The sequence below is a fragment of the Ostrinia nubilalis genome, chromosome 18 (assembly GCF_963855985.1).
Source record: "Ostrinia nubilalis chromosome 18, ilOstNubi1.1, whole genome shotgun sequence".
NCBI classification, from domain to species: Eukaryota; Metazoa; Arthropoda; class Insecta; order Lepidoptera; family Crambidae; genus Ostrinia; species Ostrinia nubilalis.
The window spans coordinates 4022265-4034873 of NC_087105.1; the positions used below are offsets into that span (position 1 = coordinate 4022265).

The 12609-nt window shown below is 36.1% G+C and overlaps 1 protein-coding gene across 1 annotated transcript; it reads left to right on the top strand.

The window, feature by feature from the left end:
• The first annotated feature begins 576 nt into the window (after nt 1-576).
• LOC135080531 (electron transfer flavoprotein subunit beta) lies at nt 577-10465 on the top strand. The gene is made up of 6 exons (XM_063975176.1): nt 577-758; nt 6930-7088; nt 7682-7840; nt 8067-8147; nt 8909-9049; nt 9982-10465. Exons 1-6 carry the CDS (start codon nt 708-710, stop codon nt 10150-10152), a joined length of 762 nt encoding a protein of 253 aa, XP_063831246.1. The 5' UTR covers nt 577-707; the 3' UTR covers nt 10153-10465.
• Nucleotides 10466-12609: the final 2144 nt, after the last annotated feature.

The window sequence follows — 12609 nt, forward strand, 5'->3', positions numbered from 1 at the left end:
GTGGTACCCGCGGCAGGGTCAGGTTCAGTACGAGAGCAATGAACAATAAATGGTCCGCTGTCGTTTGCTGTGTATATACGTGCCTCAGTGAAACTGGGGTGGGTATATATAGATTGAATGGAGGTCGACGATTCCTCTGAGTCCCGAGTGCGTTTGTCTAAGGTTTCCTTGCCAGTCGGCTCCAACGGAAGCGTACGTTTTCTTTTCTCAACATTTCGTTGGCTCTCGTCAGAGAAAACCGGCTGAGAAATCATAGTAGCATCGTCCGGAGGATCCGGAGGTTTTGGGGGTACATCCATATTTGATGCCCTCAGAAGAGATAGGATTTAGGGACAAAGGAAATAGACAATCACAAAACAAATAGTGTTAAACACTTACCCAGCACCCACAAATATCACAACACTTAGAAAAAGGAAAGAAAAGTTATTTATAAAAGTGAAAAAAAGAAAAATAAATTTCGCGCGATGTGGCTCACTTCAACATCAACGGCAGAATCATGTCACAACATGCATGAGCAATGAGCATCATGACATCTGATCTGACGTTGACACATGAAATTGGTAGGGAATTTGAAATTTAATTCTGGCAACATTTTTACGTCATCGGATGGACTTCGTACTTGTTGGATTTTGTTTTTATTAATTTTCAAATTTTAATTTATTCCAATTAATTAAGCTTTAAGTGTAGTTAAAAGTTAATAAATCAAAATGTCTCGTGTGCTTGTTGGTGTTAAGAGAGTTATCGATTATGCCGTAAAAGTAAGTACAAATGTTGTTCAAAGGTTACTTTTTGGTTGATATATTTACAAATTTTCAAGTTCAATTGAATGTTGTATAAAATACCTCAAATATCACTAATAGTCCAGTCAATGAATGCCTTAACGACGGTGTAGAGAGAAATCCGTGGAACACAATTTCTGACCTCGGGACTTTATTTAGCCTAGTTAGGAGGTGAACATAGCAAAAGTCCCCGCCCTTAGCCCTTGAGCCGGCAGGGAGAGGGGGGTTTAAAGGTACCACTTTTCGGTTTTTCGCTTAATCCTCGAAAACTATGAATAGAATAGAATAGAATAGAATTTCTTTATTGCGGTAAATGTGGTACAAAGTAGTGATAAACAATGAATGTTCGTTTCACACATCTAACCAACGACAATTGGCATGCAACATACAGTGAAACAGAAAGCACACAATTATGTCCAAATAAATAAGTCTCTAAGACTATAAAAATTCAACTAAAATAATTAATTAATTAACAATGATGATATTATACATTCAATAATAATAAACAAAATACATTTCGATTAAAAAAAAAAAAAAAAATAAATAATAGAAAAACAGTGTCAATTTCTTTAAAATTTGCAATTAATAAATTCATTTATGCTATAAAAACATTTGTCGCTTAACAATTTATAAAGCTGGTATTTAAATTGCTTAGTGGGTAAGTCCTTCATTGCGTCCGGAAGTTTATTGTACAGTTTTATAGACATAAAGTAGCAATTTCTCTGAAAATTCGTCGTTGAACAAGACGGTACCACCAAACGATTAGGATACCGTGTAAAAAATGTACAAATCTCTCGTTTCGTTTGAAAAGAATTAATATTGCTTTTAGTAAATATACATATTTCAAAAATATACATTGATGGTAATGTCAGCAAATTAAGTTTTTTAAATATTGGTCGACATGAATCCATTGGCCCAGCACCACAAATAGCTCTCAGACACTTTTTTTGAATTAAAAAGGCACGCTGGATATCGACCGAGTTTCCCCACAGAACAAGACCATATCTTAAATTTGAGCAGACGTAGCCGTGATACGCAGCAAGTGCTGTCTTTTGATCACTAATTTTTGCAAGGCGGTATAAGGCAAACGCAAATCTATTAATTTTTTGGCAGACACTAGATACATGTTCCTTCCAAGTCAAATTCGCGTCAAGATTGATTCCAAGAAATTTAGCATTAGTGCACTCTGCGATTAAGTCACCGCCGTGTTTTACCGATACGCTTTGGGGGCTTCCATTTTTATTATAGAATTGTAGATATTTTGTTTTAGACAGATTAAATGATAAATTATTACACATAAGCCATTTTGTTACATTATTTATTGTGTTGTTTATTTCATATTCATAATCAGTATTTGTGATTTTATTAATTATAATAGAGATGTCATCAGCGAATAAGGTACATCGATATTTAGTGATAGAGGGGAGGTCATTTATATATAATATAAATAACAAAGGTCCAAGGATGCTACCTTGTGGTACGCCATAGTTATTTTTTGAGTATTTAGATTGATAAGTGGTAAGGAAGTTAAATTTGTCAATTTTATCTATCTCCACCCTCTGCATTCTGTCACTCAAGTAGGATGCAATCCACTTGAGCGAGAGACCACGCACTCCATATTTCTCTAATTTTCCAAGCAGAGTTCTATGACACACGTGATCAAAAGCTCTACTGAGATCAAACAAAACCATCGTTACGGGAATACGCTTGTCCATAAAGGTTGAAACTTGTTGAACAATATTATAGCATGCTAATGTGGTAGATTTTCCTTTTTGAAACCCGTGTTGATCCGGGTGTATGACGTTAAATTTTGTACAAAATGATGACAGTCGTTTATGGAAAACTTTTTCAAAAATTTTTGAAAGTATTGGAATAAGTGTAATTGGTCTGTAGTTACCAATATCATCCTTTTCTCCCTTCTTAAACAAAGGCTTTACAACTGAATACTTAAGAGAAGATGGATATACACCATTGGCAAAGGATAAATTTACTAAGTATGCCAATAACGAGGACAGTTCATTTACGCAAGCTTTAATTATTTTAGTACTTATCTCATCATACCCGGTTGCTCCAGTGTTATTTAGTGATTTTACTATATTTCTCAATTCAAAGTCATCAGTAGGTGATAAAAAAAGAGTAGCACTATTATTTCTTATATTTCTCGAATAGTTTACAGAGTCAGAGTCAAGATCAGTTTTGGGAATATCTATGAAATAATCATTGAACTCAGTTGCAATGTCTTCCGGATCGTTTACTATTATTGTATGTTCATTCCTTCGTAAAGTTAAATGATCAAATTTCGGAAAATCATTTTTTTGTTGTTCATTAATGATTTTCCATGTGGCTATACATTTATTTTTCGATTTATTAATATATTCACTATTTTTAGATTTTCGAGCGGTATTTATACATTTTTGTAATAATTTTGAGTACATTCTATATTTTGTTCTTACTATGTCTGACTTTTTTTTGTAAAAAGTTACTCGCAGTTTTCTTTTTGTGGCACATGAGATTCTTAATCCTTTTGTTAACCAGTTAAGCTTACAATTACTACTGTTTCTCACTTTCACTCTGTATTTGGGAAAACACAGATTATAGACGAGACATAGTTCAGTGTGAAAGTAATTAAAAGCCTCATCAACGTTGGTGAATCTCCATAAATCCGACCACGAGTAACTTAGTATACATTCTTTAAATTTTTCTATATTTTCTTTACATTCCAAAAGCCTCGTCCTGTATAGTTATTGAATTGACACTTTTACATTGATTGATGTATTCGCTTGTACAACTTACATTTTGCGTAGTATTTTGATAACTAGTCTGCGAGTGAGTCCATTGTAAAATCTCCCTATATACAGAAAAACATAAATTTGAAAGATAAAACTTTGATCCCAAACGAGATTTTTTATAGTTCATTCCTAAAAAAGTAGCATATCTAAACCCTTGACATATCATTTTCAAATCATAATTTACATTATAGTTAAACATTTTTGCATTACTTGGTAATCCACATATAATTAAGTTAGTATTTACAATGCCTCTAATCCATTTAAGTAAGTTAGTTTTTAATTCAAATGGATTTTTATCATTAAACCCCCCAATTACTACGATGAAATCCTGCTTCGTTAAAGTATTTATCTCGCTTTTACAGGTGTTTAGGACGTCGTATAAGTTTGCTTGACTCTTCCAAAAGCAACACACTTCATACTCCGGTCCAACCATTTTTTTTAAAGCTTGTTGTACACCACGCCCTTGTTGGTCTGCTATTATAAAAATTTTTTTTATAGGTAAATCGCCCTTCTGGTTATTGTTGAAATTCTCTACTATTTCTTTATTCTCCAATTCCGGTCGGTAGACATCTTCCGACCTTATATTTGCTATGCTTGTGCTCAATAGAGAGGAATCTACATTTTCTTTTGGCAAACAGTTGTGTTTAAGGTTTTTTCCTCTTTTTGATTGTGATATATTTTTTGATTTTAACCTCTTAGATTCATTTAGTAATGGAGTATTTGCGCAGATTTCTAACAGATGCTTAATTTTTTTATCTTGTTCATCAATTTTCCTTTGCATTACTAGCTTTTCCAAGGTTAATTCTTCAACTAAATTATTAGCAGATAGCACTTGTGATTTTAAGTTTGTTATTTCTTGTCTAAATTCTTCAATTTCCTTGTTGTGCAAAGTGGATAAGTCTGGCAAACTAATGCGGTTGTAGCTAGAATCAGTTTCCGATAACTCAGGAGAAAAACCTTCAGCATCCGGTAATGATGTATGCTGGATATCCGCAGACCCCCGCCGGTACTGCTTTGCTCGTAGCGTTACAAATTCACAGTTGCTTGTATCTTGCTTCAAGCTCTCGCTTTCGGTTCCGTATTTCTGGATCGTGGATGATTCAATGATATTACCTCTGCAATCAGTCTTTCTCAGCAGCACATCAGTGCCGGCCTCAATTGACACTATTTTGGTACTCTTACTGGCAGATACATTTTGTCTGGATATACTGGATGGTTTGCTATGATTTGCAGGGAGGCTCCTTGGCGTAGAGGAGCATGGAGTTGGTTTTTGAACTTTTGAAGTCTTAATCCTTCCTTCCTCTCTGCATAGTTTGCATTGCCAATTTGCTTTATTTTTCATTAAATCAAAAAGTTTGACTGATACATTTGCACAATCCAGATCGAAGATATCACTACACAGCTTGCATTTTAAGAAATCCTTTCTTGGAATAGTCTTTTTGCACGTTACACAAACGTTTTTCTGATTCTGTGACATTTTTTTGTTGTTGTAATAAACACAAAAATATTCCAATCTTCGGGACTTGATCTTGGTCCCCTGTGATTTGCGTAGCTCTAGTGCAGGTTAGTATCCAAATGCGCCACCGAGCTGTATACTCGGTACGGTGAAAATTAGGATTTGTTGCTAAGTGTGTTTTATTTTGAAATGTAAATCGGTTAGCTGTGACTCATGCGCATGGATATTTCTGTCACTTGTGTCATACACTCTGATGATTTATTATAATTGTTTTTCGTTTTTACACAAAATTGTCACTGTTTTAACAAGTTAATTATTGCAAGTATCACTTGTTTATAGATAAATGGTTTCACACACACTTTTATTAGTCGTTTTAAACGTTTTCAACGTCGTCACATTTTCACTCATTTTACTCAGAAATAATGTTTTGTTTGAAGAGATAACGATATAGATGAGGAGTCATAACTTAATCTCACTTTTAAATATACTGTTATTGAGTATTAATCACTTTTACATATTTTTTAGGCAAAAATATACGGACGACAATGTTTACTTTGTGCGTTCCGTTTCACGTTTTTTTTTTTTTTTTTTTTTTTTTTTTTTTTTTTTTATGCGTCCTAGTGACATGACTACCATGAACCAAAAAAAGCTTATTCAATTTGCTACAGGCGAGACCGTCAAGTTTTTCTATATCTTGTATATTTTTTGCGGCATCTGCTCTAGAAGGTCTGTAAAATTGGAAATTTAATTTTTGTCTTACATGTTCCTATCAGGAGAAAATCGACTAAATCAACATTGAGCAAACACTATAGACATACGGGAGCATGTTAAGCCTAGTTCCAGGGATGGGACTGTACCGTGCGTATATTTATACGAACCAATTGGAGCCACTTTTGACTCCTCATCATTCAAAAACTACTGTGCATTAACTCTTCAAATTTGGCTCATGTATTGAGACTTGCAAGATATACATCAGCTTTAAATTTCATAAATATACCTCAAACGGTTATTTAGGTATTGACGTTCAAAAATCGACATTTAGAACACTAAAATCTATCTATCACCTGTGAAATGTTAAAATTTACTGGTTTTTTATTTGTTCCTTTGTATTTACACATCTATCTATCTGGATGTCAAATTTCAACCTTCGAGGTCATCTGGAAGTGGTTAGAATTTGGTATATAGGTCAGACATGTAGATTTTTGGACGTCAATACCTAAAGAACCGTTTGAGGCATATTTATGAAATTTGAAGCTGATGTATATCTTGCAAGTCTCAACATATGAGCCAAATTTGAAGTGTTAATGCACAGTAGTTTTTGAGTGATGAGGAGTTAATAGTGGCTCAAAGTGGTTCGTCTAAATATACGCACGGTGCAGTCCCCTCCCTGGAACTAGGCTTAACATGCTCCCGCATGTCTAGAATGATTGCTCAATGTTGATTTAGTCGATTTTCTCCTGATGGGAACATGTAAGACAAAAATAAAATTTCCAATATTACAGACCTTCTAGAGCAGATGCCGCGAAAACTATACAATTTATCAAAAAAGTTGACTATCTCACCTGTAGCAAATTGAATATGCTTTTTTTGGTTCATAGTAGTCATGTCACTAGGACGCATAGTTTCCGAGGATTAAGCGAAAAACCGAAAAGTGGCACCTTTAAACCCCCCTCTCCCCGCCGGCTCAAGGGCTAAGGACGGGGACTTTTGCTATGTTCACCTCCTAACTAGTCTAAATAAAGTCCTGAAGTCAGAAATTGTGTTCTAAAGTTTTCCATCTATAATGCTTTATTGACTGGACTATAAAATACACAAGTAATCTGTTTAAACAACTCGCACAATTATCTAGAAATACTGCGCTTTTTAAAAATTAATTCTGATATAAAATCATGTACCTAATTCCAGATCCGTGTAAAACCAGACAAGTCTGGTGTGGTGACGGATGGCGTGAAGCACTCTATGAACCCCTTCGACGAGATCGCCGTGGAGGAGGCGGTCCGCATGAAGGAGAAGAAACTGGCCAGTGAGGTGGTGGCCGTGTCCTGCGGCCCCGCACAGGCACAAGTGTGTAGAATTATTTAGCACAGTGTTTTTCAACCTTTTTCATGACACAACCCCCCTAGTATGAAAAAAATTTTGGCGACCCCCCGACCTTTCGCTTTTTTTTTCATGCATTTTATAATGTTGCAAAGATGTTTGTAGGGACCGAATACTTCAATCCATACAACATTTGCATAATTAGATTTCGGATTAATCTGTCTTTTTATTTTACTGAAGTAGTTTTTACGACCTCTCGCGACCCCCCTATAGAGGCTTTGCGACCCCCCAGGGGGTCGCGACCCACAGGTTGAAAAACACTGATTTAGCACATACACTTTTATCAAAACCACAATATTCATCTGTATAGTGTTATTGCATATAAATTTGGAGTGAAGCCATAAGAGTAATTCTGTCCTTGTTACCTTCTCATTTATTACCCAACTGCTTAGGGTTGTATTGAAATTATTTTAATACAACAATCCAAGTTAAATGTTATGGGGCAGTCACATTTTTTTGTATTATCAAGCCAGGAGGTTTTGTACAGAAAAACAAACTAAAATTTATAAAAGGTCAATCAATAAGGCTTTGCTTACGATTAACATGAATTAACTTTGTAGGAAACCCTCCGAACAGCATTGGCCATGGGTGCGGACAGAGCCATCCATGTGGAAGTAGCCGGTAAAGAGTACGAGACCCTCCAGCCCCTTCATGTAGCTAAAATCTTGGCTAAACTCTCTCAGGATGAGAAAGCTGATATTATCATTGTTGGAAAACAGGTGAGTGTACCTTAGATTTTTGAAATAAATAAAATGAAATATGTTTGTCTGTATAGTATGAATTTATTACTATGAAACTTTTGGGTCTAGTGTAGTCTTTGTTGAACATTTATTTTTTCTATTACTTCCTCAATTAATTCCACAAATATGTAGGTATTGTTTTATTTCTAGTTACGTAAGTTAATACATCACATCCTTCTGTTGCTAACTTCAAATTATTTTTCAGGCAATTGATGATGATTCCAACCAGACTGCACAGATGACTGCTGCAATATTAGACTGGCCACAGGGAACATTCGCGTCCAAAGTAAGTTTGGAAAGCCACTAAATCATATTGTAATGTTGAACTTTAATAGATAACCTATACTTAACTGTTTCTTATCTAGATATGTAAGGTCAGTTTAGTTTTAATGTAAAAAAAATATTTCCTATTATTTTTCATACAATTTTCTATGATAAATTGCCTTACCTTTATTGATTGGGATTTATTACAAACTATAGACTGTCTCTCAGAAAGAAGAGGAAATAATGATTATAAAACAGGTCATAATATTTTGAGATGCAATCTCTATAGCTCCTATAGCTTGTAGCTAATGGTTTGATATAATACCTACATTACTTATCTTATCACACTGTGATAACTCATTAAAAAAGCAATCAAGTTTTATAAATTATTTGATAAATTTATCATCCTTCTAACAAAATGGGAGATTTGTAATTGTGACCAGAGTAACAAAAAATGTACCACAGTAACAACTTATGCATTGCGTCATTTTATCCAGATCCATTACATGCTGTACACAGTTGTAGCAACTTTCTTACAGTTAAACATGTTTAGTACAATATAGATCAGTATATAGCGCAAATGTTTATTGCTACCTAACCCCACTTGCATTATTCTACCGATCCTCATTGGGGGAGGCCTATGTTCAGCAGTGGACATCCTATGGCTGAAATGATGATGATGATTTCCTCATTGCATAACTGGTGGTGTAGACTGACGCGGTCTTAACGAAGAAAGAGCCAATTTGTCAGCCTCTTATTTATGTAATACTCTTCGCTTATCAGGTGGAGAAGACCGACGCGGGATTGACGGTGACGCGCGAGATCGACGGCGGGCTCGAAGTCATCAAGACCAAGTTGCCGGCCGTACTCAGCGCAGACCTGCGCCTCAACGAGCCTCGATATGCCACATTGCCCAATATCATGGTGAGTTGACTTGACAGACATTTGATTTGGATTTAATTAAGCCTAGGCGCACACCGTTGATTTTTAGTTGGCCGATAGTTGTGCCCGATTTTAAATTGTATGAAGAATCGGCCAAATCGAATCGGCGTAGTGTGCGCACTCAGAATTAAACCCACGACCTTTCGCTTGCCGGGAGCTACAAAGACATTCGGTACTGGATAAAAGTATGTACGCTGGCTCGCAGTCACAGCGTAATACACTTGAAAAAAAAAATTGGTGGTCTACAAGCGCACATTGCTTAGCAATTAAAATTATGCCGCATTGTAAATATAAAAACCATAATAATGATTTATTATCATAAATATTTATTGTAGAACTAAGATCTTACAAAATATTATCTTATGGACTAACATATTCTGGCTCTAGGGCGTACAATCAGTGGTAATAATTATTATGGGGTAGATACATACATTATTATTGTATTACATAAATATCATGTTAAAAATAAGAAAATTGTTTTTATAAGTATTCAGTCTAAAAAGAGTCAATATTATTTTGCTCTAAAAATTCATGTATGATGTAAAACCATTTTTCATGTGAATATTTTGATTTAATTTAAAATATACATAGATGTCATTTTCATCTCATATGGATCCGAAATATTAAATTTAAAATACGAGAATCATTTCAAGACTGTTTTGCATAAGGTCATGATTGATTTTATTAAAAATGCTGTGCAATGTGCACTATTTTTAACTGGAGAATGGCAACAAATAAATAGAAACAAATTGTCACGTATTTCTTGTAAAAAGGTGTGCCATAAAATTGTCAAGTTTCAAGTTAGAAATTTTCCGATAATTTTTAACAAGATTTTGTTACATTCATTGTAATAATAGTCCTTATTCAAAACAGCGAATGTGGCATCAACTACAGCAGCTATTGCTTACTTGCAGAAAGCCAAAAAGAAGCCACTGAAGAAGGTGACAGCCAAGGACCTCGGCATCGACTTGGCGCCGAGGATAAAGGTGGTTTCCGTGGAGGACCCGCCCGTGCGCCAGGCCGGATCCGTGTTGCCCGATGTGGACACCTTGGTGTCTAAGCTCAAGGAAGGTGGTCACGTTTGAAACCACCCCCGAAATACGTAGCCTAGGCTCACTCTGATGACATACAAAACTTAATATCTTTACAGCGTTTCTACAGCGACGCGCAAGAGTTGAATTTATGACGAGTTCTCTCCCAAGATCCCAAGTTTATTGGGTTGGGAATACTTGAATTTTATGGCATCAAAATCTTTTGAAGACTCGAGTCCTTGAACTTTTTCATGAAAGTGAGCCTATTCTACCAATATTGTGCTAGTGTTCATTGCAAAGAGATCATGTATATTGAGTAAGTGTAAACTGTAGATGAATTTGTTAAATATATTATACATATTTCCAAGTTATATAGCTTTCATTGATTAATTATAAACCCTTTGGTTAGAGATGTAGATGGTATAATCAACTACAAAAACATTTCTTTTGATTGCAAAAAGTTATGTTGTAAAAACTACTAAGTACAATTCAGTAAAAGTCTATGATTTCGATTCCGTTAAATTAGGACCTATTTTTTTCTCATCAGTTACAAAAATATGTATAAACTTAATGTCAGACAAACAATAATATTGTAGGGGTTAGTTCCCTTACACTTGGTGGTAAGTAGTAGTATGTTGATGTAATTAAGTTAGAATGTAGTAGTTGAGTACAAATAGGATAAGTTGTTCGGGAGCGGAATGTTAAATGAAAGTGTCCGTCACCGATGAGCGTGTTTATTGCACTGAAAATTATTACAACAATTGAGTTAAGCGTTGACGGTAAAATGCGGTGTCGGCGAAATATAAAATGTCGAGTGTGCTCGTACATGCTGCCAAATTTTAAGAAAAGAAGAAAAATAAAAGTTTATGGCGATGACGCCTTATCTAGTTTACGAGCAGCAGATACGATCACCTCGTCTACACTATCGATATCCGCGGTCTGCTCGCTGTGCCTCGTGCGTAGCGGCTGCGCGGCGCTGCTCGAGTCTTGCTGCTCTCGACGGTTCACGCTGCAGCCTCGATACTTTCTTCTTAAGCGTAGAGTCCCCCACACAAGGAATGCAGCAATGATGAATCCCATTACAGAGTACAATACATAATTGTGTTTCTCGTGTGTAAGTGATTGAACACTTAAAGCTTCTTGTTGTTCCTTGATGTTGTCAATTTTATTTTTCAGTGATGTTAGAGCTTCCTTGTGGTCTTCAGGGACAAATGTGTGATTGAAGTCGGTGAGTATGTGGTTTATGCTCGATTCGCGTATGTACATTGTTTCTTCGCTTGTTGTTAGTTTTAGTTCACTGTGGTAGTTATTGCGCGCGTGAATGATGAAACTGTCTCCTTTCAGCATGCAACCGAGGCCGAGTGATAAGATTCCCGTGCCGCGTAGGTGTTGTGACGTAACTCCAGCTGGACAGAAAACGCGCGTAGTGCAGTCTTCGCAACAGGAGAATAGCCACGCGCCGCGATTGTGTAATCGCACCCACTTGTCGTTGCAATTTGATACTCTTGTACGGCATGTCGATAAGTTGCCATTGTTTAATAATTGCGCCTCACACAATGTGTCGGCGACTTTTATGTTATAAATAGGTTGATTTATAACACATAATAGTTTGTTATCTTGCAATGATATGCAGGATGTTACATCTCGCTCTTCCAGAAGTACTATCATGTCTCTCCTTAGGTTGACAGCGAGGTATTCTGATGTAGATTCAATATGTTTTTCTCTGTTTTCAGTTATTTGTGGTATAGGAATGATGCGGTTGAGTTCGTATTGTTCATTGTTTATGAGTGGTAGCTTCACTTCAAATAGTAGGTATGTACTCGTTAAACGAACGTGTACACGCGCTAGCTTGTACAGTCCCCGAGTACAATGACGTGTGTTGACACAAGGCAGTGATAAGTCGCTTGGCAACTGGCCGGAGATGATGTTGAGCTGCTCCTCAAATTGATCAGGCTTGATCAGATGGGTGTCGACTCTCCCGTCCCTTACGTCAGTCACCAAGTCCAGTAGCTGTTGTTGTATTTGCCGTATATTGGATAATATCAGGTTTACGGCAAGGGCGGTGGCTGTTATGTACAGGGCGTTGTCTTGCTTGAGTTGTATACGTTCTTCTGCTTCTGTGAGATGTTTGTTGATGATGATGAATTGCCTGTTCATCACTTCCTCGTTTCTCTTGAGAAGATTGTATTCACTTTCGATGATAGATGTGTGATTTTTGTAGAGGTTCAGAAGATGATTTTCATTTGATTGTATGATTTTGATGTCTTTTTCGTACTGAGTAGCAAATCTTTCATCTAGTGTTCCAAATAAAGAATTTGCTATGTATCCGATTGCGTTCACAAGTCCTCTTTTGTGACGCGACAGTCCATGTTCTGAATGTAAGATCTCATTGTAGTGTTGAATTTCGTTAAGTTCATGTTGAAATTGAGAAGAAATTGTAAGAAATGCGGCTTCCTTTTTGCAAAGTGAGGTCAAATGATTGACATAGTTTTGTATGTTGTCCAAACTTCG

Bases quoted from the DNA above. Each gene is read 5' to 3' on its own strand.
- LOC135080531 (XM_063975176.1), top strand. From the start codon at position 708: ATGTCTCGTGTGCTTGTTGGTGTTAAGAGAGTTATCGATTATGCCGTA. The intron at 759-6,929 runs GTAAGTACAAAT...ACCTAATTCCAG, and splicing joins TTATCGATTATGCCGTAAAA to ATCCGTGTAAAACCAGACAA. The intron at 7,089-7,681 runs GTGTGTAGAATT...TTAACTTTGTAG, and splicing joins GCGGCCCCGCACAGGCACAA to GAAACCCTCCGAACAGCATT.